Below are 26,170 nucleotides of genomic sequence, written 5' to 3'. Positions count from 1 at the left end.
CGAAGACGCCTATGGCTTCGGGGTGGGGGGATGGGTGCGGGGCCTGTATAGGCAGCGCTGTTCCTTGTCTTCCCGACTGTTTGTTTTTGCCCAGTGTCTTGCTCGCCCTCTACCGTCTCTTTCCTTTTTATCGGAAAGCTTCTTCCTCTTGTTTTTTTTTTAGTTGTCTGCAGCTGTCTCGGCCTCACAGGTGAAAGGGCGATTTCTCTTTGGTCGTTTGCCTTGTTGTTGGGTTTGTTCCGATCGTGTTCAGTGTGGCTGCGCAATATCAGCGCGCGCAGGTAAGAGCGCAAGAGGAAGCCAGAGAGGCGGTGTGCAGGTGTGTGCTTACCTGGCAGGAGGCACGTGCTCGTTTGTTTGCGGGAGCGGTGGGTCAAGGCCGAGAGAGGGAGAGCGCGTATGCATATATGCACATACATATATACATATATATATATATATATGTATGTATGTGTGTGTGTGTGTGTGTGCGTGTGTACGCATGAGTATGTGAGACGCGAAATGCCGTGCAGGGAAAACGATAGGGGAAAGAGCAGAGACGCGCAAGAGAGAGAAGGGAGAAAATGGAAGGCCAGTACAAAGTATGCCAAAAAAAAGAGAAGCAGCGAAATGGGCAGCAAGCGAGAATCGAAAGGAGCGGCAGGACCGAGACACGGAAAGGATCGGCTACGCTGCACTCGCTTGCTCTCTTTCAATTGATGGGCCTACTTTTTTTTTGTCTTAGCTCCGCGTGAGGGGTCATCAACACACTGATCCGGTAGCGCTCCAGGCAACCAAGGAAACAAGCAAAAAGGCGGCGACCCTCGCATAGATTCGCATGCACCGCAACACACTTGAGATGCCCACAAAAAAACAGGTGAGCCGTCGTGCGTTCGGGGTGTCCGCATTCGTCGCGCTACGCGTGGTCTGGCACGTCGGAAAGAGAATGAGGAGTTCGCTCGCTCTCGCACAACAATGCAGCGCAGCGCCACCCTGATCCGTGCTCGCAATCAATTTTGTTTCAACATTTGAACAACAACAAAAAAGAAACCGATGCGAACAGATAATCGGAAAAGAAAGCGGGTGAACGAATGCTACGTATGCTGGTGAAGAAGGAGGGTGGCCCGGTGCGCGTTCACCCGTCGTTAGCGTGTGATATGCTCAGGGGCAGGCTCATAAACTTACACACCAAGAGAAAGGGAGGGAGACCAAACGGTGTAGCAAAGAAGCAAAAACCGCTGGGCCTCTCATGTCTGCAGTCCATAGAGGGGAGTGGGCTTGCAGAGTGCAGGACTGCTACACGTGACGACGAGGTCCGTGTGAGAGGATGGGATGAGAATGCAGTGCGGGAACGGCTTCATGTACTACACATGTGAGCGCCTTGAAGGGGGGGGGCGCATGTGCTGCGTCATGCCATGCCGCGAGTTCGATAGAGCCTACAAGAAGGCGTCGTAGAGGGTATGGCAAGGTGCAGAAAGCTTCGCTTGCATGTCGATCGGTGTGCCTGTGCGTGCAAGTGCGGCGCTGCTACGCTGATTTGTCTTTGCTTTAGACCTCTCGCATGAAATCTGCGGTGCCTCAAAGTGACAGAGGTAGAGAGGCCATGCGCCGTGCTTTCCACCCCACCGACGATAAAGGGGAGAAGAGAGACGACGAGCGCGCAAGCGTGTAGAGAAGGAAACGGGTACAGCTAGCCAAGTAAACGTTTTCGAAAGGGGAGTGCTTCACATCTCCTCCGGTTGCATGCCGAACACATTTGGACCTCCTGTAGTGCACTTGAGATGATACGACAGACTCTGCCCACAGAGGCAAGTGTCTAGGCGGAGTAAGCTGATCGCAGAACACGCATATGCTCACGCGCAAGTGATGCAAGCGACTGCGCCTATCATCTCAACCGTGTCGCGTCCCGTTTTTCTTTTTCGTGTGGCAGGGGGGGGGTGGAAGGGGAGCGGTTTGTTTTTCGCGTCATCTTTTTTTTCCTTTGTCGCTTCCTCGTTTCCTGTGCCGTCCATGGGTGCCCCGTTTCCCTCTTCCGATAGCAGGGAGCGTCAGAGGGGCAAGCACCACGCATACACAACATGAACACGAGAAAGAACATCACCTTGGGTGACGCGCAGGAGACAGACATCCACGCGAGCAAACAAAAACAACAACACCCAGAAGCACCATACGCACGTGTGACGACGCAACATCACAAGACAGTCAAACCCATCGCTGAGACGCGGCAAGAGAGAGAAAGAGAGAGCGAAGGCAGCCACAATAAGAAGAGGCAGGCACGCGTCGCTAGAGCGCTGCCGCATCTGCAACAGAAACAATCACATCGAGCAGGGATCCAGGAACGCGTGAGATGGAGAGAGAGGGTGCAAAAGCGGAAAAAACAAGAGCCAACAGAAGCATAAAAACGACATGCACAGAAGACGAAGACAAGAGAGGACGCACCGACTATGCTGCAGGACGAGTAAGGACACGATTTTTCCGCTGATCGGAATTCAAAACGAGAATCGACAACACGGAGAGCTTTCAGGCAGCGAAACAAAAGACAAGCAGCACCATAGCAAAGAAAAAAAAAAACGGAAGAAAGCCCATGTAAACCCCGAGCTCCTTCACTTCTTACCACTACGCATCCGCCCCCACCCCACCATCACCACCACCAACATTCCCATTCGTGTACAACTACACTCACTCGCATGCCTTGAGACCATGCGCGGCGACTTTTTCCCCACAGTTGTCGCCCTCGCAAGAGAACAAGAGGCACCGACCAAGAACGCGGCGGAAGACGAAGAAAACGACAATACAAAGCACAGTGGGGAGGAGCTCGGCGGAACCGAAGATGAATGCTGCCGCGAAGCGTTACAGAGGAGTGGACCATGACCATCGCCCCCACAACATCAAACTACAACAACGCAAAGGAAAATTCAAAGCGAGAGAAGGAGAAACATGCACGATAAGATGGTACGCCGCACTCCCACCTAAGCGCCACGGAAAACCGTCACAGCACACAAGCTAGTAGCATGAAAAAAAAAACGATCGACATGCGCGGGCGAGGAGAACGGGCGGAAAGAAGGTAAGAAGCGCCGTCCCCCTCACCCCTCCCGTCACGGCGCTAGGAATGCCGCGAAGAGGAGAGATGAATGGACGACCACGGCTCCATAGCGACCATGTTGACTGGAGAAACGTGAGTAATAATAACAGGTACGTTAGGAGCAGAAGGATAGGATGGGTCTCCGCCGGCTCGCCTTCTCTCGTCGGACTTATGTGCCGAGGGACTCCAACATTGGCCGCAGGGCGTCCCACTCCTGCTTCATTGACTCGGAGAAGCTGAGCTCCAGCATGCCAAACTTCTTCAGCATATCCTTGGCGTCATATTGCTTGTTTTCGTGGAAGAGAACGAACTCCTCACTGAAGGTCTTCTCGGCGCCCATGAGGTCTTCCTCGAGGTGGGCCCGCTGCTCATTCACAAAGTGCAGCTCGCTCTGCACCTGCACCTGGTTGGCTGACTGTGCTCGCATCGCCGACGCCTGCAGCTCCTGGCCCTTCTTCTGCAAGTTGCGCAGATACTGGTGGGCGCTGAACATGTGATTCAGAGTCTCCCGCACGGCGGCACACATACCCACGTAAAAGCTTAGCGTGCTGACAAGCCGCGTCGACTCGTTGTCGGCGTGTTTGCTATAGACGTCTGCCACCTTGCGACCGCAGTCGCGCACCCCTTCGATGGCGCCGCGCAGCTCGGCATCCTCTTCACCGTTCGCAAGCAGCCCGAAAGAGGCGGCAAAGTTGCTCACGGCGGAGGCGGCGCGCCGGTGGCGATCCACGAGTGCCTCCAGCAGGTTGCGCATGTTCTTGAGGTTAGACTCCAGCTCACCAATGTACTCGCTTGTTGCCCTCCACGTCGCCTCATCCACTGGCTCTTGAGTAAGTGCCGACTGATACGCAGCTCCGGTTTGGCTAACGCCACCACCCCCGGCAGCGCCACCGCTACCTTGAGCACCGGCGCCAGACGCACTGCTTGACGGAACCCATGATCTGGCGATCTCCTCCAACGACGACGACACGATAAAACGAGGCGGCTTCACCGGGTCTCGAATGCACTGTCGCCACTCGTTATCGTTCGTGAACTTCTGTAGAAGGTCGGACTTGCCCAGAATGGGGTGGTAGGCAAGCCGCTGCAGGAAGCGCCGCAGGCTGATACGACGGTACTCGAGCAGGTCGCCCTCCGAAGCGGTCGTCTCCTTCGCCGACGCCACCATGCGTGGCAGCTTCCCAAGCTTATCTTGCACCGACTCCTTCTCGGGAATGGGTGGCACAATGCAGTACCAGTAGGTCGCACACAGCTGGCCACGCAGAGTCTCAAAGTCGGTGTACCGCCGGTTGAACCGAGCATCGCTCATAAAGCCAGGCAAGCGCATCGTGATGGGGTAGATGTAGTACGACATCTCCAGCGTGCCCTGGCCCTTGACCTGGGACGGCACATCCACCTTTACGGAGATGGAGTTGCCGGCGGCCATTCCGAAGCGGCAGCGGTAGTCGGCCTACTGCGCAGCAAAGCACAGAAGTTGAACGACAAAGAAAAGAAGCGTCGAAAATGCTGCGCTGAAGGGGGAAGAGGTGCGCCCGTCGCAGGAGCGTCCGTGTGAGACACAGGGATTATGAGCTCCAGTGAAAGAAAAAGAGCACTTCGTTGTCGCAGTGTGTGGAGGCACAGGAGTACACTGTCCGTGTGGGGTGCAGAGGGTGTGCGACGGCGGTCGTTCCGGAGGCAAAGTCGCTATGCGAGTGTGCGTGTTGAGTAGTTGAAGGAAGAGGGAGCGGAGAACAAGGATGTCTGCCAGCGATGGTACGCACACTCGCGCTGAGGTCTAGCGAAGCAAAAGAAAGAGCAGTTGACAAGAATCACCGATATGGAGTAAGTGATGACAACGGCGAGGGGGTGGGGAGGCACCGACACTTTCAAAGAGGTAGAACTGAATATGTGAGATCTATCTAGAAGGCGCGTTCTGCCATGGGATACAACAAACAGGTGAGCGCAGCAGAAGAGAGAGAGAGGGAGAGATGACGTTGCTGGATAGCAGCGAGGCACCAAACACATCCGCACATCGACGGGAGATTTCTCCAGTGTTGCGTCCAAAGAGGCATGAAGGAACTCGATGTGCATGACAACAACCACAACAAAAAAAAAGAGGAACCGTGACATGGCGAGTGCTTTAGATGCAGCTCCGTGCAGCCTCTTTCCATCTCTCCTCCGGTGCCCAGAGAAACATCGCCTGTGTTGATGGGGAGGGTGGAGGGAAGACGCGGAACGAGGCACAGGCGCGCAATTTGGAGCAATGCTTAGGCGTTCGAGGCTGTGAGAATCGAGACGACTCGAAACAGTTTATGAGTGCGCGCGCACAAGAGCATGCCGTTTTTCTCTTTGCTTCCTTCGTTAACTTTTCATGGGTGCTACTCTGTCCACACACAAACACATCCTCGTGCACGCGTATCTATGGGCACAGGCATCCGCCTGTGAGAACGCGGATTGAAAGCAGACATCTGTGCCGCTGTTTGCAAATATTTTAGTCCCCCTCGCGCCTTGTGCCTTCGATGAGTACAAGAAGGGGCACACGCAAGCACGCCCTTGCAAAGGTAGAGGATCCTGTGCGCGGACTCAACAGGTATCCAACCTGCAGGAGTGGACAGAGAAAGAGGTGCGCCGGCAGAGGCGTGTTTTCAAGGAGGGTCCAGAGGTAAGTGAGGGCGAAGAAAGGCGGGGTCGACAGGGAAACCAAATCCCTTTCAAAGCAACCACGAAAAAGGAAGTAACAAACGCAGAACACGCAAAGGCGATGGGTGGAGGGGACCAGCAAGACGCGTGCACACGCATTGCGAAAAGGAGGAGAACAAGGAACACACGCGCGCACAAGGAGCACGCGTGACGAAGGACACAAACATCCGCAGCAACAGCAAAAAAAGAAGCCGACAACTCGGAAAGGCACATGCGAGAGCACAAACAAGGAAAACAAAAATAGAATCATGAGCAGCGTCAGCCGCCAAATACAGCCAACATCATGACGACCAGCTGCATTATGAGCTGTGTGGTGGCGTTCGTCTTCGCGTAGCGGCGCTATCCCTCTCTCCAGCACCGTCAGCCTCTTCAACTCACCTCTTACTGCGTTGGTGCACCAGAGACGCAGCGCCTCATGAGAAGCGCAGCGATGTGCAGACGAATAAGGAACAGAAGAAGAGGAGCAATGAACGTCAAAGGCTGACAACGGCGGCATACAAACATTACACGACAAGCAGAACATTCCATTTATCATCTCCACACTGCTGTAACACGCCACCTGAGCGCCCCGCTACTACCTCCCGCCCTACCACAGAGGCCCCTCCCATGGTGCAAAGCAGCGGCATACGCGCGTTACAGCCCATGCGCCGACCCAGCCATCTGGGCACGGCCCCTGCCTCGAGCTCGGTCCACCCACTCGCTTTGCAGGTCGCCTCGCAGCCGCTCCCATCATCCCGGCAGGCACCTGATGCGTCCCTCTCGGAAGAAGGGGTGGACTCAGGTTCTCCATACTAGCAGGGCAGTGCGAGGGCCGGGGGATGGGGGGGGAGGGGGGAGGTAGGATGTGTTCGAGTTCCGTTGGAACTTCGCCTATCATGCGAATGACACAAGCGTGTTCGCTTTCACAGCCCGCTCGCGCAGAACACCGTCCATGAGCTGGCCGCCGACATCAGTGGCAGTGAGTCACTCTAATCTCTCTCTCGGTGTTGTGGGCAGCTGGCCCTTTCCCCCACCAGAGGTAGTTTGGCATGGGCAGGGACAGAGAGGGCGGAGGGGGCTGCTTCTCGGCTTCCTTCCACAAAGAGTGGAGGGTGGGGGTTGCACTGAGCCCTGCGGCACCACACGCACGGGGGTGGCCTCTGCCATCAGGGACAGGAAACACTCAGAAGCCGACGAGCAAACACGAAAGGGACCAAAACGCAAAAGGCATCCGAAACCACGCTGGAAGAAAGCAAGGCAGAGAAGGAGCACGATGGAAACAGTGATGCGGTGCCTCTCACAAGCAGGAGACGGAAAAGACCCCGTCGCACAGATCACATTTGAGAGGGATACCGCGAAGGAGCCGTGGCAAGGGTCGCCTGAGCGCAGGCCGCCTGTTCTCCCTCTTCATCCTGAATCGCGACAGCGACGATGACGAAAAGAAAATATACCTATACACAAACACACACACACATATATATATATAGGTATACCTGAAGTTATTTCCAGCTCTCCTGCACAGGCACGAAATAAGCCCCATACGCATTTTTTTTTGCGGAGGAGCACGCAAACATAAACACACGAACAGGGAAAACGAGTACAAGAGCGAGAAGGTTGGTTTCACCGCCGGTCGACTCTTCAATATGAAAGTGCAGATATGATAGTCACACAGCTTATCATACACGGTGCGGCAAGAATGCAACGCGAAAGGACTCGCAGTTGGAGACAGAGATGTGCGCCAAAGACTTGAACAACATGCATCCCTTCTATTCAGGCATGGTGTACTGCACGTCGCACGCACAAAGTTGGGCCTAGGCGGCTGCGGAGCGAGCATCAGCAGCGAAGGGAAAAAGGCGATGGTGTGCGCAAAAGAGGGTGGGACGCCATCAACACGGCGAAAACTACCCCGCACGGATTCACACCTCCTAACACCCTGGAAAACAGAGACGAAAGATGAACGACAGGGGGAAGGCGGTGGCATTCTACCCGTACAGAGGCCGCCCCCGGTCAGATGATCGTCCCGTCCCCATCATCAACGCGCCGGTAGAAAAGGATGTATGCCTCCTTCGTCATCGACAGCACGTCCAGCGCTGTCACCTCGGTGATGTTTTTGTCGTTGCAGAGATACCACTTGCCAGCCTTCGCCGTCCTCCCTGCCGAACGGACTCGATCTTTCCCATCAGCCCTTCCGTTTCTTTTGGGACTCAATGCCTCACTACTAGCCCGTGCATTACTGCCGCCGTTTCTTATGCCGACACCGTCGAACCAGCCGAAGATACCGGCGCCACCCCTGCGCGGAAGTGTCTGGGGGCTGAAGATGCGATCGCTTCGCGTGCCTTTCAGTAAGGGGTGGTATATATCGGAGAATGCCGCAACCGTGGGGGCCTTTTTGCGCGCTACGGATTTCTTGTCATCCGCCTGCACGTAAGTGTACGCCGTGTAGTGCCCGGAGGAGCAAGTGCCACGGTGGCAGCAGACGCTGTACAGCTGATACTTGACGCACCGGTGCGGGTGAAACGTGTACGGAAACACCACCGCCGTCTCATCCTTGACTCCGGCGTTGTTGAAACGCTTCAGATGAAGCACCACGATCGGCGGCCAATACTCCATTGAATACCATATGCGTTTGTCTCGCAGCTGCTTGCAACGCTCGCACGTCACCTGCATCGGCCCATTCAGGGACTCCCCGCGCTCGCTAAAGAACATCTCGCGCAGCAGCTCGTCCGCGGTAGCGACCCCTTTAGGCGTCGCCTTGCCGTCGAACTTCCCGTCGGACAACTCGATGTCGGTTCCGCCGCCCTGTGAGCGGGAACGGTAAGATATGGGCAAGGAGATGTGCAGCAACACTTCAAAGCGGTAGGAGGTCAGGTCGCAGCTAGAGCACTTGACGGTGCAGCCGGTGATTCCGCCGAAAAGGTCGTACACGGTCGAGTCGTTTTCCTGCTGCATCCAGCTCACCCATCGCGCGTACACATCACTCTTTTTCTCATCTTCAAAGTCTCTGAAGGTTTCCTGGTTACCTGGCTTGCTGCGGCAAACCTCCTTGTCGATCACCCCCAGCAACGTGATGAGAAACTCATGCGCGTCCTTCTGCCCATTAGACGAAAACTCATTGTTACACTCCGCACAAGCCGCCTTGAGGCTGACAAGAAGCTGCTGAACCGCGACGTGGTGCGCGGCGCATGCGGTGCCCAAATCAATCAGTGAAGACGTTGCCGGGGCTTTGCGCTCTGCACAGCTTTGCCCTTCGGTGTCGTCCGGCTTTTGCTTCGCCTCGGAGCGGCGCCTCCCCTCACATTCGCGCACGATGCGTTGACGGTCAATGTTCAACTTGCGGAGCAGGCCAGGCGTACATAGCAGGCACTGCACGACCGAGTTCAGATAGCACGTCGCACCGAAATTGCGCAGCGGAATCGGCGCGGCGTGCAGTCGAGCGATGGAGTGCGCCGACGGCACCTTCGTACTGGCAGACCCACCGCTACGGGTCGACGTCGACAACAATGACTTCTTGGTCGCCCCTGCAGATCCTGACGGTCGCATTGGCGGAACTTGAGGCTCGACGCGCAGTGCTCGAGAGGAAAACGATCCTTTGTCGGAAAAAGAGTCGACGCTCCCCGTGCTTTTCGTCTCGGCCACAGTCATCATGCCCGCCTGTGACTGCGAGGGAAGGGACCCGCAAACGGGAGAGAGGTGTTGATAAGGTGGCGTAGACCCGTTGCGATGAAACAGCTGCGGCACCACCAACAACGCTCTTGCCGCGCCTGCCTCATCCCGCCCTCGCACAGGCTGTCTCGCACTGGTGATGGATGCTGCATCATCATCAGATCCTACACTGGGCCTGTGAGAAACGGGTAGTGGAGGAGAGGCAAGCACATTGCTTGAGTCGGCATTGTTTATGGTTGCTATCGCCCTAATGGTGCCGCCCAGATTCTCTGAGACGTTCCGGGGAGGGAATCCTTTCGCTGCGGGAGTGCTAGAAGGGTAGCTGCCTTTTGAAGGCTGGTTCAGGTGCGCACTCGGGGGCGGCGTCGTCTTGTCCTGCGTCGCCGCATTGCACGAGTAAGCGAGAAGGGACCGGCCCCTGGTTCCGCGCTCTGCAGCGCCAGCATTGTTGAACGCAGCACCGCAGGTTTGCTTGCAGAGTGACCCCTCTTCAGCTGCCGAGGTGGATTCGGCAGACCCGCTCCCAGCACCTCGCCTTGGCCCCCTCAGCAGCCGCAGAGGGTGAGGTTTGAACACATCGGGCCCCCCATACACATCAAACGACAGCGCGTCGCGCGCCATAGCCCCTGAGGCGCCCTTCAGCGGCCCTTTTGTCGATGCGCTGTCCGGGCACACATGTGAATCGTCGTGAAGAGTGGAAACTCGTGCAGTAGACGACGAGTCGGTGCCGAAGACGTTTGGCAACTCGTCACTCCTGTTGGTCGCAGGCAGAGATGTGTGCTCTAGGGCAGTGTCGACATTGTTCCCATCGCCGGGCGACGCTCGAGACCGTTGGCCGTACCCGTGAAGACCGTTTGCTTTGGGCGTGGTGTTGCCGTACGTGTCTCTTGCAGCTTTTCTCGCAGAACCGAGCTTCTGCAACGCCAAAACGGGGGAGGCCGGCACCACGGTGGAGGCGGCAGCAGGTGCATCGACGGCGCTCGGCTTCCGAGAGATTCGCTGCGCAGACGAGCGCACAGTAGAAGACTTGGAGCAGAGGCGACGCCTTCGCTGCATCACTATGTTGCATCTTTGCCGCTGACTATGCACGGAAGATGTGCCGGTGGTGTCCGACATGAGGCACGTCTGTGGGAGCAACGAGAATTCTTTCGATTGCGAGCGGGGCTAATTTTCGCTGGCAATGAAGCCTGAAGCCCGCCTCGTATTGATTCTACAAGAGAGCGGTTGTTGATAATCCCACGGCATGCAACCTTGGTGCAGGTTTCTGTGCGTGTGCATGTGCGTGCGCACTTTTTTTCTCGTTCGTGGGGTCACCTTCGATCGGCACTGAAGAGATGTGATTGAACTGTTTTGGTCTCGCGCTTCTGCTCCTTGTTGTGGCTCACACGAGGAGCACAGGAAAGATGGTCGAGCAGCTAAGATGAGTGCGTGAGAGGAGGGGGGAGGGAGGCGGCAAAGTCACGCACCAGTTGACGAGTGGAAAAAAAGGACGGCCAGACGAGTGCGTCTGTGCCCTCTCCTCCCTCACGCTGTTTCGAACTACTGGGGGACGACCGCCGCGACGCGGGCACACCTGCACACGCAGAGACGCAGGCAAGCAAGACACACGCGAAACGTGTGACCGCACTTTATCCTCTTCGCCTCTACGAACAACAACCAAAGAGAGAGAGAGAGAGAGGTCGCCCAACGCAGACGACGTCGTGCAATGATGAAGAAAAAGGCATCAAAACGGGAAAAAGGAGGGAAGCAGCTGCAGCTAACCTTGCTGAGATCTACAACACCATCTCACACACAACTCACAACACGCGCGTTTCTCTCTGTCCGCTGGAAGAGAGAGCGCCAGTGAACGAAGAAGAGAGGGAAATATACCTTTGAGAAGCCAAAGAAGGCGTACGCGATGCGCAGGCGCAGGCAACACACCACCGCCAGCGTTAAACAACCAGCACTCTCGCGTATCCGCCACGCCTCCTGTAAGAAAAGTGTTTGCTTCACGTTCCTCGGCTTCGCTTCGTAAAGGTGTGTGTGTGTGTGTGTGTGTTTATGTGTGTGTCGTGCTGTTACCGTTGCCGTGAGTGTGAAGGTGTATGCAAGTATGCAGAAAGCACAAGAAGCAGCCCACTCAAACGGCCCCGTGCGCTTCCGGGTGCCGTTGCGGATATTGGAGCCCGTGTGCTCGATGAGCGGGCAATGTCAATGATACTGCGGAAAGAAAGAGAGCAGACGGCGAAGCAGAAGAAAGTTGATGCAATGGTGTGCGTTGATGTGCGGGCGTGAAGGCTGAAACGGAGAGACTACTGCAGAGTGGGCGATGGATTACTCCACTGGTCATCCCTGCCTCACTGTCTCTCTTCCCCCCACCCCCACCTCTCTATCATCAGCTGTGGTGCAGAAAACGAGAAAAAAAACCATGCTGAGGTGAGCTACGCGTCTCTCCCGTTGCCTCGGTGTTTTCCGCCACCTCCAGCGTGTTCGCAGAGCAATGTGCTCAGTGAAGCGCCCGGTGAGGCCTGAGCGTAGGTCTGTGGGTATGCATGTGCCTCTGACTTCGAGGAGCTGCCGGCCCCGCTGGATCACTTTTTCGTGACCCTTGACCCCACCCCTTCTGTTTTCTTGCGTTTCCTCCTTCGCTACACATAAAACACACACACACACACACACACGCAAAGCAGCGTTGCATCGTGCAAGGTAAAAAGGCAAAAGAAAAAAAGAAAGAGGAGAGACGTGCAGAATACATGATTGAATCGGACAAGCGACACTCAGAGAGGGATTCAAGCGCCTCGATTCAAGAGCAAAACGCGCCATCGCACGTCCCCCAACGTACCAGCCCTACACCTACACTCACGTATACATGCATAGCATGCACACGCAGACACGTGCGGCGGTGGCACGTGTGTCACATGCGCTCCGCATGCCCAAACCGTGTAAAACTTTGAAGAACAGAAATGTAATAATAAAACGAAAAAAAAACGCCCGCTGCTACTGTACATCGTACCTCTTTTCGAACCCGAAAGAAAAGGGAAGGGCGCAGATTCTCCTCGTCGAGTCTGTGGTATCTATGCGGCATAACTGACGAGGACGGGGGGGGGGGATGGGTGGGCGGTTTCGGACAACTCGCCGAGACCCCGCGCGCGTCTGCTCTCTTCGTCGCTCGTTCACATTTCAGCTCCCTTTTCGCCTTTCTGGTGCACCTCACTCAGTGTGGGGTGAGAGGGTCAAGTGGAAAGTTGAAGAAGGACAATGATGGGATGACGGAATGGGCACACGCACACGGAGAGACAGGCAGACGCGCGCGCGCGTCAAATGAAAGGAGGGGAAGTACGCGAAGGGGGTACCACGGAAAAGAGATGGGGGCAAACAACGACGGAAAGCGAGCGAGGAAAACCAAGGCGACCGAGCCGCGTATAGACGCTTGCGGCATCGAGAGAGCCCCATCACACAGCAACGCACACCCGACAGAGGGCACACACACAGAGCCACACACGCAGAGAAAGTGAGAGAGAGAGAGAGAGTCCCACATCTTCACTACACCCGCTAGCAATCGCATCCTCTTACCCGACGCGCGGCCGGCCGGCACGCCATCGCTTTCTCACTCCGTTTCAAAGCCCTTTTTCCATTTCTCTCTCTCTCTAGCTGAGCTGCCGCCACAACGTGAGCAGAGTCACGCGGCCCGTGTCATCGCCGACGGCCACTTCAGCGATATTTCTAGGCAGCTCCGCACCGCTCATGCATGGCGTCGGTGGTGGCAGCACGGCAAGACACGTCGGTGTGTTTGAGCACAAGTACTGGCCATCTGCGGTGTTGCGCACGGCCTCCGCTGCGTCGGTCTGGAGCGTCACAGAGGCGGCGTCGGGCAGGCGCCAGCAGAGAAGGCAGCTGCCAAGTGCAAACAAAAAGAGGCCATCGCGGTGAAACGTAAGAGAGCGCAGCGGAGCTGCCGACATACCTGGTGTCGGCATCAGACTCGTGTAGACGCACGTCGGCCTACACACCAGGGCTGCGTCCGTCTGGTGCTGCTGCTGCTGCCTCTGCCACGCGTGATACGCAGCGCCGATGGAGAAGAGGCTGACAGCGCCGCAACTCAACCCGACGGCGACCCATCGACCGTCCGGCGACGTGCACATCACGGAGACTTCCTGTGCCGTTGGTGCCGCGCCTGAGTTGCCGCCGGAAGGCGCGACAAGCGGGAACCGCACCACCAGCCGCGGAGTTCCAGTGGTGTGTTCCACCGTGAATAGCTGCACCTCGGGTTCGGTGTGTGGCGCCGCCAGAATACACATGTCGGGCGACCGCACGCTAGCTGGCTCCCATAACTTCATGAGCTTATACCCCACCGGGCCATCCGAGGCACTTGCTGGCGCCTTGGCAAGAGAGCAGCTCATGGTCATCTCACACGCAATGAGGGTTGTGTTGTTGTGCCCTGGCCGGCCATCTTTCTCTGCCGTCAGAAGTAGCTCATCCCACGGACGCAGACGCCACTGCCGCAGCTCCGTCGCCACGACCGTCGTGCACACCTCGTCGTCCTCGGCGTCTACGAGCAAGTGCAGGTAATGGCGGCGATGACGCCACTCACCAGAGGCGAGGGGCATCCCCTCCTCTGCCGCGGTAGCCCCTGCACCCACCAGCTGCGTCATCTCCCCGTTGGCCGATACCTCATCGACGCACACCTGCAGCAGCTTCGACAAGCTCATCGTGCACCGCAGCTGGCCAGACTCGCAGGCAAAGCAGCGCACGCGCGCGTCCGTTGTCACGACCCAGAGATAGCGACCCCTAGCCGAGAATGTGAGGGACGCGATGGGGGCATCAAACCACTTGCTTCCGCGGCACTGCGAGACGAGAGTGCCCTGCAGGCCGTCGTACACCCACACCGTGCGATCCTCCGACAAGGCAGCAACGTAAGCGCTGGTGCGGCACACCGTGAGCGACTCCACCGCTGCCGTCGGTTGCCGGGCGTACCACGCCACCTTTCCGCTCTCTGGATTCACCCACGCCAGCGAGCGATCACTGCTAGCCGTCACCACGAAGAGCCGATTCGGCAGGAAGGCGGCGCACGTGATGGGGCGCAGATGAGTTGGCTGCTTCCCTTCTGTTTTAGCTGCTGCGGACGTCATGGAGAAGAAGACACGCGACAGAGATGCCCTGCTCCCCCTCAATCCGCCGTTGTCCTGCAGCTGACGGCAGAGGAACGTGACGGTATCACGCTGGACAGCGTTCAGGAGGCTCGCCGGGAGCTGCAACGCGACTTGCGCCACGAGGGTTGGATGCAGGGACAGAAGCAGGCCGTACTGGCGGGCAAAGCAGATATAGTCGCGCATGCGAATCAGCACTGCAGGAAGGGCGTAGCGGCTCGACTCGGCCGAGCCGGGAGTGCCGCTCGCCTGTGCCTCGTCTGCCGCCATCGCGGTGATCTTGGCTCCGCCGTTTTCAGCGACGAGCGGGTACTGCTGCCACGACGGCTCCCCGATGTCCTCACTAAGGAGGTGGCGCTGGTAGCGCTCGTTGAAGGCCGCCGTTAGGTCGCGCAAGTAGGCGTAGCCCAGCCCGAGCTCGTACACCTGCTCCATGAAAGGCACGGACAAGACCGTCACATCCATCCTCGACCAGAAGTCGCCGCTCTGCGTCATGTGGTAAATAACCTCCTTCATGGCGCGTCGATGCAGCGCCTGCGTTTCAGGGCAAACGTACGCCTCAGCAGCCGACGCGTCGTTCACGCGACGCACCTTGGCGGGCACCCCGTCCGCCGCCGCACCAGGTTGCAGCCATCGATAGACAATAGAGAGATAGTACTGTGCCAGGCGCGTATGCCAGATGCGCTGATCGTTCTCGACCTGCAGCTCATCCGTGACTCGCTGAAGGGACTCGCGTTGCACCACCTCGAGGAACGACGGGGCGGTCAGGCGTACAGCACCAAGCAGCACGTTGCCGCTGCCGACGCCCATCATCTCCGCTGCCGCAACCGGTGCCTGCTGCTCGAGGGCGGGCCGCAGCAACCGCAGCAGCTCCTGCAGTCGACACATGGACAAACTAGGCAAAAGATCGCGCAGCTCCGGCAGCAACAGGCCCCACCGGGACGCCATCAGCAACCCCAGAACATTGCAGGTGACGGGGAGGCCGAACTTGTGCACAAGGCGATCGTACACGCCCTGCGCAGCCTCCTGAAGGGTTTCCGGGAACGTCTGAATCACTTGCATCTGCGTCAGAAAACCAGGTGCCTCATGCACGCTGCGTGCGGCGTCTAGCAGGTAGTTCATGTATTCCGCAATCGGGGCATCGCGCTTGCTGCGAGCGCACTCGTATTCGTCCTCTGACAAGACAAGGCCAACGCGCGCGAGGGACGCCGGGGACAGGTACTGCTCCACCTCGTTCGCCGACACCGCCCCAAAGCCAAGCATGTCCACACTATCACGACCAAGGTGGCAGAACGACGAAAAGGCAGCGCTGCTCGACACACAGCTGGCGATGAGGCGAACGTAGCGAGCCAGTGCACGAGGCAGCAGCCAGTCCAGTAGCGTTTTCGGTGGCTTCGGCTGAGTCTTGGACGTCGCACCTGACGGGGCCGCCGAACAAGGCATCTGAGCAGGCCTCTCTGTCGACCAGCTGGATGGCTCGGCGCCGCCGCCACCAGCAATGTTGCCGCTGCTCCTTGGCGGGTGCACGAGGGCACCACATGGCTGCACCGGCATCGCCAACTCTTCCAAGCCATCCAGCAGGACGACAAAGGCGTGGGTGGAGGCCGTGTTGCCAGCGCTGGCTTCCTCGTCCGTGTTCAAGGTGTACTGGGCCACGTACCCGGGCAGCCCTGCCTCGCACATGGCTCTGGCCGCTGCTGTCGTCGCAGCGCTGGCATGCGCCGGCCTGACGACTTTCTTACTAGCCAGAGAGCCGGATATGACCTGCAGGAAGAACCCGCTCAAGCGCTCGATGTCGACCTCTGCATTCACGTAGCGCAGCACCGCCGCGTCCTTTGTCAGCTGAGACACAACGTGGGTCATAACGCTGCGAAGCTCTGTCGGCTCCTCGTGCAGAAGAGCTGAGCGTGCCGTGTAGACTGCCAACGTGTACGCGTGCTGAAGCGTCTGCAGGCGGGCGGCGCCGCGCGCCATGAGACTCGCGAGCGAGGCGGCGTCCGTGCCGTGCAAAAGCAGCATGTTGCGGCTAGGCGGGTTCGCAGCGTAGAGTATCATGCGGTTCATGAGGTTCTTCTTCGCCGCGCCGCTACTGGAAGCGGCCAGCGCCTGTATATACGTTGTGTCCCACGCCCGTTGCGTTCCGATGCTCCGTAGCAGTCGGCTCAGTGACGTTACCCCGGCGTCCGACTCAGCTGCCTCCCTGGCTTCACGCTTACTCGCCTCAGCGGCGACGCAGGCCTCCAAAACAGTGCGGAGTCGCGCATACACGGCCGTCTGGAACCCGTCAAGGTGCTTCAGTCGCACGCCACCCTGTGCGTCTATACAGTCAAAGGTGGCCGTGTACTGCGGAATGACGAGCTCCGCCACCGGCGCCGTGGCCACAACATGCTCCCGCCAGTCCACGTGCCGCCTCCATTGGTATTCTTCCGTTGCGTAGTCCCACTCAAGCGAGGTGGGGATGGCACCGGGTGCCGATGTTGTCCCTGTCCTGCAGCCTTCAGCTACCTTCGCTGGCCCCGCAACGCTCGGGGACGGGCCCTCGTCGCCGACGAAAACCGCGCGCACGACGCTCCGGTGGCGGTCTGGGTGTGCGATGATCGGGTCGGCGGTGAGCAGTGGCGCTAGCGCGGCAGGCACCTTAAGCGTCCGCGTGTCGCGCCGCGTCGCCACGATCAGCCATCGAGTGTACCGCAGCGCGGCTTCGTGCGCTTCGTACAGCACTGGCTGAAGCGGCGCGGCGGCCTCCTCAGGCTCTTCGTCGTCATGGCTTTCGACGCGTTGGGGGGCAGACTGCGGGATACCCTGCAACCTCAGCATGGCACTCGCCCCGAGTTGCGCGTAGTCGCCGGAGAGGTCGCCAATGAGCTCGATAGTCACAAACCGCCCGCGCTCAACGATGGAGGTAATGTCACTGGCTGGGCGGAAGTGCAGTGCACGGTTGTACGACCCGGCTGTGCGGTGAGGCCGCAGCCACACCGCGCTAGCACTGGCCTTGTCATTGTCTTCGACGGCCTTTGCACCGCCGCCGACGACGACGGGGCAGAGAATAACACGGTGCGAGGCGAACTCCTGGTTGAGTCGCGGGAACACCTCGTTGCACAACAGACACACCTCGTTGTCGAACAACAGCGGGGGTGCCAGAATGGGCACATCGAGAACACGCCAGCCTGTTTGCGGGGATGCTGGCGGGATTAGATAGCCCTCCTCCAGTGCCGCCTCCACACGTGCGCGAAGAGTCTGCAGTGTCCGTGCTTCGTCCGCCATCGCCACAGCAGCGCTTGATGGCGACGTCGACGATGAGGCAACCACAGCTGCGGTCGACAGTGCGGCGACAACGCTGGGCGAGGTGGTGCCGTGGTGCGATGCATTGTACTCGAGAGCGCGAGTCAGCTTATCGAACACCGCTGCAAGTACATGTGTGCCCTTCAGCTTTACCACACGCAGGGACGGTGTCTGTTGTGCCAAGTTCACAAGGGCCAGCCCGCCGGCCAACGAAACGTCCGGGTTGTCGGACAAGTCCAACGCGGACAGCTGCTGGTGCCCTCGCATGGCTCGACAGAAGAGAACGACCGCGTCGTTCGTGAGGCCATTGCGCGGTGCGCGTACCTCGGTTACGTTTGGATTGTGCTGAAGAATAACCGCAATCGCTTGGAACCCGGCGGCGCCAACGTAGTTGTGTGAGAGGTCCACAACGGTGCCATTCTCTAGCACTGGGAGCTGCTCCACAACAGCCTTATTGACTTTGTGACTGAGGGCGCGGCAGCACGCTTCGAACTCGCTTGCCGTTGAGGGATCAGCGGCCGAGGACGCCTCAGCGCCGCGCGCTACGGCGGAGTTGACCGCGGCAACATGAGACGCAGCTGCCGCGGGAACGCTGTGCATTCTCTTCCTTCCTGTGCCGGGGCACCGCTATGTCCTTATTGATGGAGAGTACAGAAGACCTCAATGCACGAGCAGAGCAGGCCAGGGGACAGCAGTCTGCACACTGCCAGCTATTGAGAAGGGCGTGTGACGTACTTCCTTGTCCACTAACCCACTTGCCGCTTCTGTCGGGAGGGAGGGCTTGGCTTCTTGGCAATCCGAAGTATCGCCGCGGATCCTCTCCTAACAAGGTGTTTTTGCGAACTAGCCCAATCGAACCACGCCGGTGGGGAGGGCGGGAGCACGAGCGGCAGCCTGTCTGATGCAGCTACACCCGAGGATGTGCGCAAGAAGAGACGGAGGAGAGAGAGAGAGTCGGAGTCGTCGACAAATCGTGAGAGGGAGGAGGCCCACGCGTCGGTGTGCCAGTGCAAAAAAAGGGGGAGGAGGTGTCACGCACACTCGAACCCACCACCACCCGCACACGCACAGAAATCCAACGTTGCGCCATGGTGCGGGCGATCAACAGAGGAAGAACGAGTAACCGAGCGAGGGAGAAGACGGTCGAGAGAGAGAGAGAGAGAGAGAGACAGAGGGATGGCGGGACAGGGAGTGCGATCAGCCCCGTTCGTCCGAAGAGACGAACGCAGCAAAGGAGGCGAAGAGACGCAGACACTGCCATCGGCGGAAGTGGCAACGCAGCCGCATCATCCAAGGCACGCGCTCATCACTTCGCTAACCGAAGCAGAGACGTTGTCTTCGCCGTGCATCCCCCCCCCCTCCCGTTCGCTATTCCAGTCGAACCCGAATGGAAAAGGAGACAAGAAGCGACTCTCCAATGCCCGGCTCGATCACTTCGCGTTGCCGCTCGTCGATCTCAGCACCGCTCTTCGTCGCCTAAGTACACGGCTCATGGTGTGCGATGGCGGCTTTTACTCGCTTTCGTATTTTTTTTTCGTGGTCCACGGAGAGAGAGTGTTAGGCAAACAAGACGCGCGTAGCCACGCACGCGTTCAACGACGCAAACGGGAGAAGCCCAACGCACCGGCAGGTAGCGGAGACACCAACACAGCTGCATAGAGATGCTCCAACACGACCACTGAAGCGCAGACGCGTACGCCACCTGCGCACCACTGTCCTCACAGCACAGGGCAGCACACAAACAGGAGCGGCATGCGGGGAAGGGGGGGGGGCACAACGCAAGCCATCTCTGTACGCAGGGGATATCAGCATCTTGCTCAATAAAGTCGCACAGCAACTACCCAGGTTGGGCACAAAAGATGCTCCGCTGCATGCATAGTCATCTTTGTGCAACAAGCCAGAGTCGGTGCGACGGCGCGCTGCAACGACGCTTAGCACACTTGTTTGCTTCTTGCAGGGGAGAGAGGGGGGCCGTCCTTTTTACTCTGGAGCCTCTGCAGCAAGCTCATGCACGGGCTCAGCAGCGCCGTCCTCTCCATCCAGCAAGGCTGGCCCTTCCTCCTCGTCCGCGTCCCCCACGTAGGGCTCTATCTCATTCTCCTCGTCCTCCGGCTCATCGTCAGACAACGTCTCGGCGAAGATGCCGTTCGTAGGCTCGCGGCTCTTCATGATTAGACGTGCGACCCACGACTGCCCTGGCGCAATGAGGCCGATAAAGTTGTGAAAGTGTGGGGTTGCAAAGTCGAGGAGGCTGTCGCGGTCTGGGACGCCCATCGTTGCGCTGCACTCCACGCAACCCGTCGCGTACCACTGAACCTCTGACAAGATGCGACGGCACCGGCGGCAGGCGTAGCAGCGCCCATCCGTCAGTGGCAGCTGCGGCGGGGCCTCCACCTCCTTCTCTGCTGGCGCTGTGTGAAGGGACTGCGATGTCTGCATCGCCTCCGTGCTAGAATTAAGCGCCAGGTTGTCGCTGGGGCTCCACGCTGTGTTTTCGTGGTGAGAGGGGAGAGCGGGAGCGATTACACCACCTTTGCCTTCTCAGCAGCACCGCTACCGCACCAACAGCAGCAATAAGAGTACGCGGGTAGAAGAGCAACTGATGATGAGTTCGGCGTCACCTCGGCAAGTGGATTGCTCTGGAGTCCAGAGGTGCGTCTTGAAAGGCAAGTCTGCCGATGCGTGCGTGCCTGCATAAGAATGAGTACCTGTGCATTCAGGTGCGGATGCCGTTGTGTTCGTGTGCGTGTATGTATGCACAGAGGTGAGGAGGTGGACGTGCAAAGCCATGCGGTGGCCAACGCGCGTGCGTCGATGTTAGGGAAGAACGAACGTGAAGAGGGAGCGGAAGGGAAGGGAGAGCGGAAGCAAACCAGACGATCAGCGAAGAGGAAAAGAAACAGTGCACCTGTGTGGCTGCAAAGAGTGCGACAAAGGAGCCTGAAACCGATGCGGACGGCAAGGCGGCTGCTTTTCGTCAGCCCGGAAATGGATTGCTGCATGGTCGGCATTTGTATCGCACACGCACACACACGCACAAAGCACGAGGAGACAGACGCTGTCAAGCGCGCCATTCGTTTTCTTTTTCAGAGTCATCTCATTGATCTTCCGTGCGCCTTTTCGTCTGTATCATCTGTGCGGTGCTATCGCCAACAGTGGTGCGCATAGCGAACGAAAAAAAAAAAATAAGATGGAGAGACAGAGAGACAACACACACATGCACACGCACGCAAAAAAAAAAAACTAAAAACGAAGAGGAGGAAGAAAAAAGAAGCAACGACGGTAGAGTTGAGCGAAGCGTGGTAACAGAGCGGTGGAGGCAGGCGAGATGACGGATGCTGCCAGAGAGAGAAGAGCCGCAAATAGCGAGAGAGGAGAAAGAGAGTGTGAGGGGGGAGAAGGAAAGGAAAAACAGGAGGGGAGAACGGCGGCAAGGGGCCTTGAACAAAAAAAAGGAATGGAACTCACCCATATATATATATATACAGATACACACATATGCACGCCGGGACACGCGCAAAGGAAGTAACAGAGTCAACGAGAGTACGAGAGACAAAAGATGCAAAACAAAGCAGGCAAACAATGAAGAACGCAACACACACCCGTAAGACGAAAGGAAACAATGAAAGCAACACAAAAGACGCAGAAAAAGAAAGCAACCGCGTAGGGGGAGGGGGGGTGGGCGCGAACGTGGGGAAGAGGCGCTGCGTACACAGAGAGAGAGAGAGAGAGACTCAGCGGGAACGCACAGCATGAACAGCAAACGCGATGAAGAAACAACATCCTTGAGCACACACACACACACACACACACACGTGACCACGCACAGGGAGGGCGACAACGAGAACAAATACGCGGTGGAAAATAGAATAATGATGCTTCTTGTACGTCCTGCATCAAATGCACCACAACCGAGCCGCGCTGGCATACACTGAGACGTACAGACAGACAGACAAAGAGAGAGAGAACAAGACGAAAAACGTGCGCACCCAGGAAGTCAATGCTATTCTACCCGACGATCAACTACTCCTTTCCAGACCCCAATCCGTCGAGAGCAAACCACCACATGCACAACGCAAAGCAATTCTGAACAAGCGGACGCGTTGCCTCCGTTTTTCGCCTTTTTCTCACATCCGCACCGAAGTGCTTCGTGACGGAGCACACACCTCAGCACGTGGTGTGTGAGCCTGGCACCCGCGCTGTGTGGGGGAGCTCAGCGGCCCTTCTCCCTTCCAATGCGATACTACTGCTGGTGGTGACAAGGTCAAGTACCCACGACGTGGGGAGGTCAGAGCTATGTATCACTACTGATGTTGGCCGTCAGGCCCTGGGTGGCGCTGCGTCGAAGCAAGCTGCGACATTGGACACACTTGTGCCATCGATAAGATAGACAACGCAAGAAGACGCGAAAAGAGTATACACCACAAAAAAAGCTCATACAGGAGCAAGCTGCAACTACTGTACATTAGCAGACATAACACTTATCGCGCGGCGCACACCTACTTCACGTACACGCTGGCACGTGAGCATTCATCCGAAAACAGCTGCTTGAGACTCTCCCCACACATTCCCTTTTCCTACAGCGCGCGCGAAAACAAGCGGGAGGGGTGACAACTATGCAAACAGATACAAGTAAGAAGCAAAGAAAACGCTTCCGTCATAGCGGCCTTCCCCCAACAACCATGGTAACAAATCTTCGCATACGCAACCACTGATCGCCTGTCTCTGCTGTATAACAGCTGCATGCTCGTCGTCAGGGACGAACCGTCCTGCCTTCTAGTCGGAGACATCCACCTAACGGGATCCGCCTGTCCTTCCCCGTCCCTTCTTTCGCATACGTTCCATGCGCCTCGGGCGCCAGACGGACCCCACACTGGGGTCCGCATGCCTCGGTCCAAGCGGGTCGCGAACAGCGTCCTGCGCTCCACAGGGGCAGTGGCGACGGCGTCTCTGTCGCCGCGCGGGACAGGGGGCGGCGCCACCGTGCACGCCGCACGAGCTCGACGAGGAGGTGGGACAGCCGCAGGGCAGGGGGCCCTCTGAGACCCGGCCTGCGTGTCGTCCTCCTCCGCCCAGAGCCGCTGCAAGTCGCGCTATTCCGTAATGTGGCGCGGTGACTCGTCGCATGGGTGTCTGCAGGGCTCAGTGGTGCTCTCGTCATGCTTCCGGCGTCTGCGCCTCATCAGCCCACCCCGTCGGGATGTAGAGGGGCTGCCGCATGCTTCGCAGGCATGCTCGCCGGGGGGTGATCGGCATGCGCCGCTTCGCGCCCCTCCCTCGCGCACCGCTGACCGCCGGATGCTTTGCCTGGGTGTGGTACGCCGTGCCAGCTGCGCTCCACAGCGCCTGCGCGCAGTGCTCGCAGTTGCGGCATCCCGCGGCCTGCTTCAAGACGGCGCTCTGGCCTGGGGGAGGAGGGTGGCGTGCCCGGATGGCTTGCCCGCATGTTGCCGCGACAGTCCGGACACGGCCATGAGCCTGTGGAGGCAGGAGGCGCTCCACCCACTTCTTCGCCCGCACGCCCTTCAAAGCCGCGAGGCTGTGTTCAGGCAGAGGGGGCCGGTGGATACACATGCACCTGCGCACACAGAGAGCTCACAGCCTGCCGTTGTGTGTGGGCACAGAGGGTGTGGTGGGGGCAGCGACAAGCAACCGACGGGGGCAGCCCGTGCAGCGCGGGTGAGACGTGCGTAACCAGGTGACTGCGTGGAGCAGTGAGCTGCTGATGGTTGCGGTGCCGCGCACCGACGAGTGTGCGCCTTGTGTTGCGGAGTGCTCACCCCGATGCCTGGCGTGCTCCAGGGTCCAGCGCACCACCTTGTGGAGGGCGAATCGTAGTGTGGCCTGCATGACATCCTTGCCCGTGGAGGATGCGGGGAGTGTGGTGCGGGCCGCGGTTGGGCCTCTGAGGCGCCGTGATGTAGGGAGCCCAGCGTTCCGGCGTAGGGTCGACAAACGCCGCGGCTGCCTTGGTACCTTGGCTGGCGCGGCACCGACTTGTTGAGGTGGAGGAGCAAGCCCAAGGGGGGTCTACAGCGGAGCGGGGTGGGGACGGGGAGGCTTTACGGGTGCGGCTGGAGCCTGTCTCGCTGAATGGTCGCGCAGTCGTCGCGAGGCGATTCGCTGGAAGGGCCTTTTGCGCCGGGTGCCGGCCCGCGTCCCAAAGCGGGGACGGAGTGAGGGCGCAGCGGGACTGCATCCATCCCTCGAGGCTGGCTCTTTGATGGGCATGTCCGAGCGAGGGCGATGCTCGGGCGACGCGCAGGCTGCCTTCTCGAAAGCTGCTTTCAGCTGTGTCCGCTTTCGCGTTCGAGCTGTCTACAAGAGCATTCACCTGATTGAACAGCACTCCCGGTGGCCTGAGATACCACTCTAGACATGAAGCTTGCCCTTATCCCAGAGTGAAATTGTGCAGTTGTGCGGGTGCGGTTGTGGAGTTTGTGGTGGCGAGGGTCAGCGCGGCACGCTGAAGCTCGCGCCTTCGCTTCGCTGCCGCTTTGGTGGGCACCCCGTCCTTGCGGATCGATTTGGCAATCAGGGCGCAGCACAGTTTCCAGCCCTCCTTCTGAAAGGAGCATCATGAGTCGTCTGTCATGACTGGTGGGCATCACGTCATATCCGTCGTCAAGGTGGCCAGCAAGCTGGATCGCGCAGTCGTCGCTCCGTGCCGTAGTAAGGAAGCTCCCCCTCATAGACGAAGCGATCAAGCTTCAGGGCGACGCCCAGCGACGTCCCAGTGACCCCGTCTGCGGACGCGAAAGGTCGTAAAAAAACAATTAAAGGAAGAATCCATGAAAGTGTACTGATGAAAGAAACAAACAAGAAGTACAGAAGGACGGCAGTAACGCTGTTGCGACGCGATGTGCCCTCGTCCAAGTTGAAGGAGAGAAGGAGGAAGGTACGTAGCACATGGGGGCGGGGAGACAAGGGAAGGCGCACCCATGTGGGAAGATATATCGATGCGAGCCAGTCACCATCTTCGTCGGCGACGAACATACTCACACACACACACACACACACACACACAATACACGACCACGAAAGCGAAAAAAAAAAAAAGAAACGAAAGTAAAGAGGCGTCCCTGACCAGAAGGAAACCACACAGGGCGCGTGTGATGCACCACCGTGTTGGGCGACCTTATAAAACGTGTACAGTGAGAAAAAAGCGGGAGAAACGGCAACCAGGAAGAGAGAGGTAATCGCACAGGGGCAGAGAGAGAAGGTCGGACGCCATATGAGTGCAACAAAAAAAGGGGAGGGCAACAGTCGACTACACAAGCCAGTGCACAACCTAGGGAGAGGGAAGATGGGCGGAACACAAAAAGATGATGTCCACGTCTGAGAGCAACTAGAAACGAGCAGCATATCAGAGCGCACGGTCGCAAGCGTCACCAGTTTCGCGATGATACTAAAGGATGACAAGGCACCCGTGTTTTTTCTGCCCTCTCCCTCTTGATACGCGTGTGAAGTTATGCGTGCTGGCGCAATTGCTCATGGTCCCCAGCCTTGCCTTATCATGCATGACAGCGCGCACTGATTGTGCGTTTTCTTGCATCTCCGTCTCCACGCGTGTGCGTTGCTTCGTCGTCGTCTATCGCTTCTGCATGTTCACGTTGACTACTTCGCCCTCACATCTGCTGTTTTGTTTTGTTCTGTTTTTTTTTTCATGTACATGGAGAAGCGCTATCAGAAGAGAGTTCCCTCTGCCCCGAAAGGAAAGGGCAGCGTGGGACGAGGGTCCCGGTACCGCGTTGACGTCGATGACTTTGAAACGTCAAAGCAAATAAGCAACCACGAAGGATATAGCGCACTTCGAAGCGAAACAGGGAACGGAAAGAGAACAAGAACGGGCGCGCACACGCACACGCAGACGAGAGGGGGAGGAGAACAAGCCCCATGACCGTAAACAAGAGAGGGGCGCAAAACAGCCGAGTAAAAAGAGGGGAAGAAGTGCAGTGCTGTTTTCGTGTTTCTTTTCTTGTTCTGTGCTGTGACTCTGTGAATGTGTGTGTGTGTGTGTGTGTGTGTGTGTGGTGTGTGCGTGTGTGTGTTTCGTGTTCTTCAAACGCCCCTTCCTCCCTACCTCCCCACCCCATCGCCTCGCGAAGCGGACGAAGGAGAAGCGCTGACGCACGCAGTCGAGTGAGAAGGGGGGGGAAAGGGGAGGGGGGAGACAGGCCGACAGACAAAAAGCAAAACAGAAACGTGAGTAGGAACAAGGTAGGGAGAAGATGCGGAAAAAGAGAAAAAGCCCAATAACGTGTTCCGAAGAAAAAAAAACGAAAAGAAGAGACTACATTACGAAGGGGCGTGGGGGTGGGGGGGGGTGAGGGGAGTGGCAGAGAGGGAAAGGGAGGTGGGATGGAGAGGAGGGGGAGAG

At 58.1% G+C, this 26,170-nt stretch overlaps 4 protein-coding genes across 4 annotated transcripts; all 4 read right to left on the bottom strand.

Moving 5' to 3' along the window:
* Positions 1 to 3,230: 3,230 nt before the first annotated feature.
* On the bottom strand, positions 3,231 to 4,484 carry LMJF_35_2420 (putative phosphoinositide-binding protein; the record flags this gene model as incomplete). The annotated part of the gene is made up of 1 exon (XM_003722588.1): positions 3,231 to 4,484. The coding sequence occupies one exon, from the start codon at positions 4,482 to 4,484 to the stop codon at positions 3,231 to 3,233; it is 1,254 nt and encodes a 417-aa protein (XP_003722636.1).
* Positions 4,485 to 7,726: 3,242 nt separating this feature from the next.
* LMJF_35_2410 (putative ubiquitin hydrolase) lies at positions 7,727 to 10,498 on the bottom strand (the record flags this gene model as incomplete). The annotated part of the gene is made up of 1 exon (XM_003722587.1): positions 7,727 to 10,498. The coding sequence occupies one exon, from the start codon at positions 10,496 to 10,498 to the stop codon at positions 7,727 to 7,729; it is 2,772 nt and encodes a 923-aa protein (XP_003722635.1).
* Positions 10,499 to 13,008: 2,510 nt separating this feature from the next.
* Positions 13,009 to 18,390, bottom strand: LMJF_35_2400 (conserved hypothetical protein; the record flags this gene model as incomplete). The annotated part of the gene is made up of 1 exon (XM_003722586.1): positions 13,009 to 18,390. The coding sequence occupies one exon, from the start codon at positions 18,388 to 18,390 to the stop codon at positions 13,009 to 13,011; it is 5,382 nt and encodes a 1,793-aa protein (XP_003722634.1).
* Positions 18,391 to 19,770: 1,380 nt separating this feature from the next.
* On the bottom strand, positions 19,771 to 20,229 carry LMJF_35_2390 (conserved hypothetical protein; the record flags this gene model as incomplete). Its single annotated transcript, XM_003722585.1, has 1 exon — positions 19,771 to 20,229. One exon carries the CDS (start codon positions 20,227 to 20,229, stop codon positions 19,771 to 19,773), a length of 459 nt encoding a protein of 152 aa, XP_003722633.1.
* Between the last annotated feature and the right edge of the window lie 5,941 nt (positions 20,230 to 26,170).

This window comes from Leishmania major, chromosome 35 (genome assembly GCF_000002725.2).
Source record: "Leishmania major strain Friedlin complete genome, chromosome 35".
Classification (NCBI taxonomy): Eukaryota; Euglenozoa; class Kinetoplastea; order Trypanosomatida; family Trypanosomatidae; genus Leishmania; species Leishmania major.
This window is presented reverse-complemented; position numbering and strand designations above follow the sequence as displayed.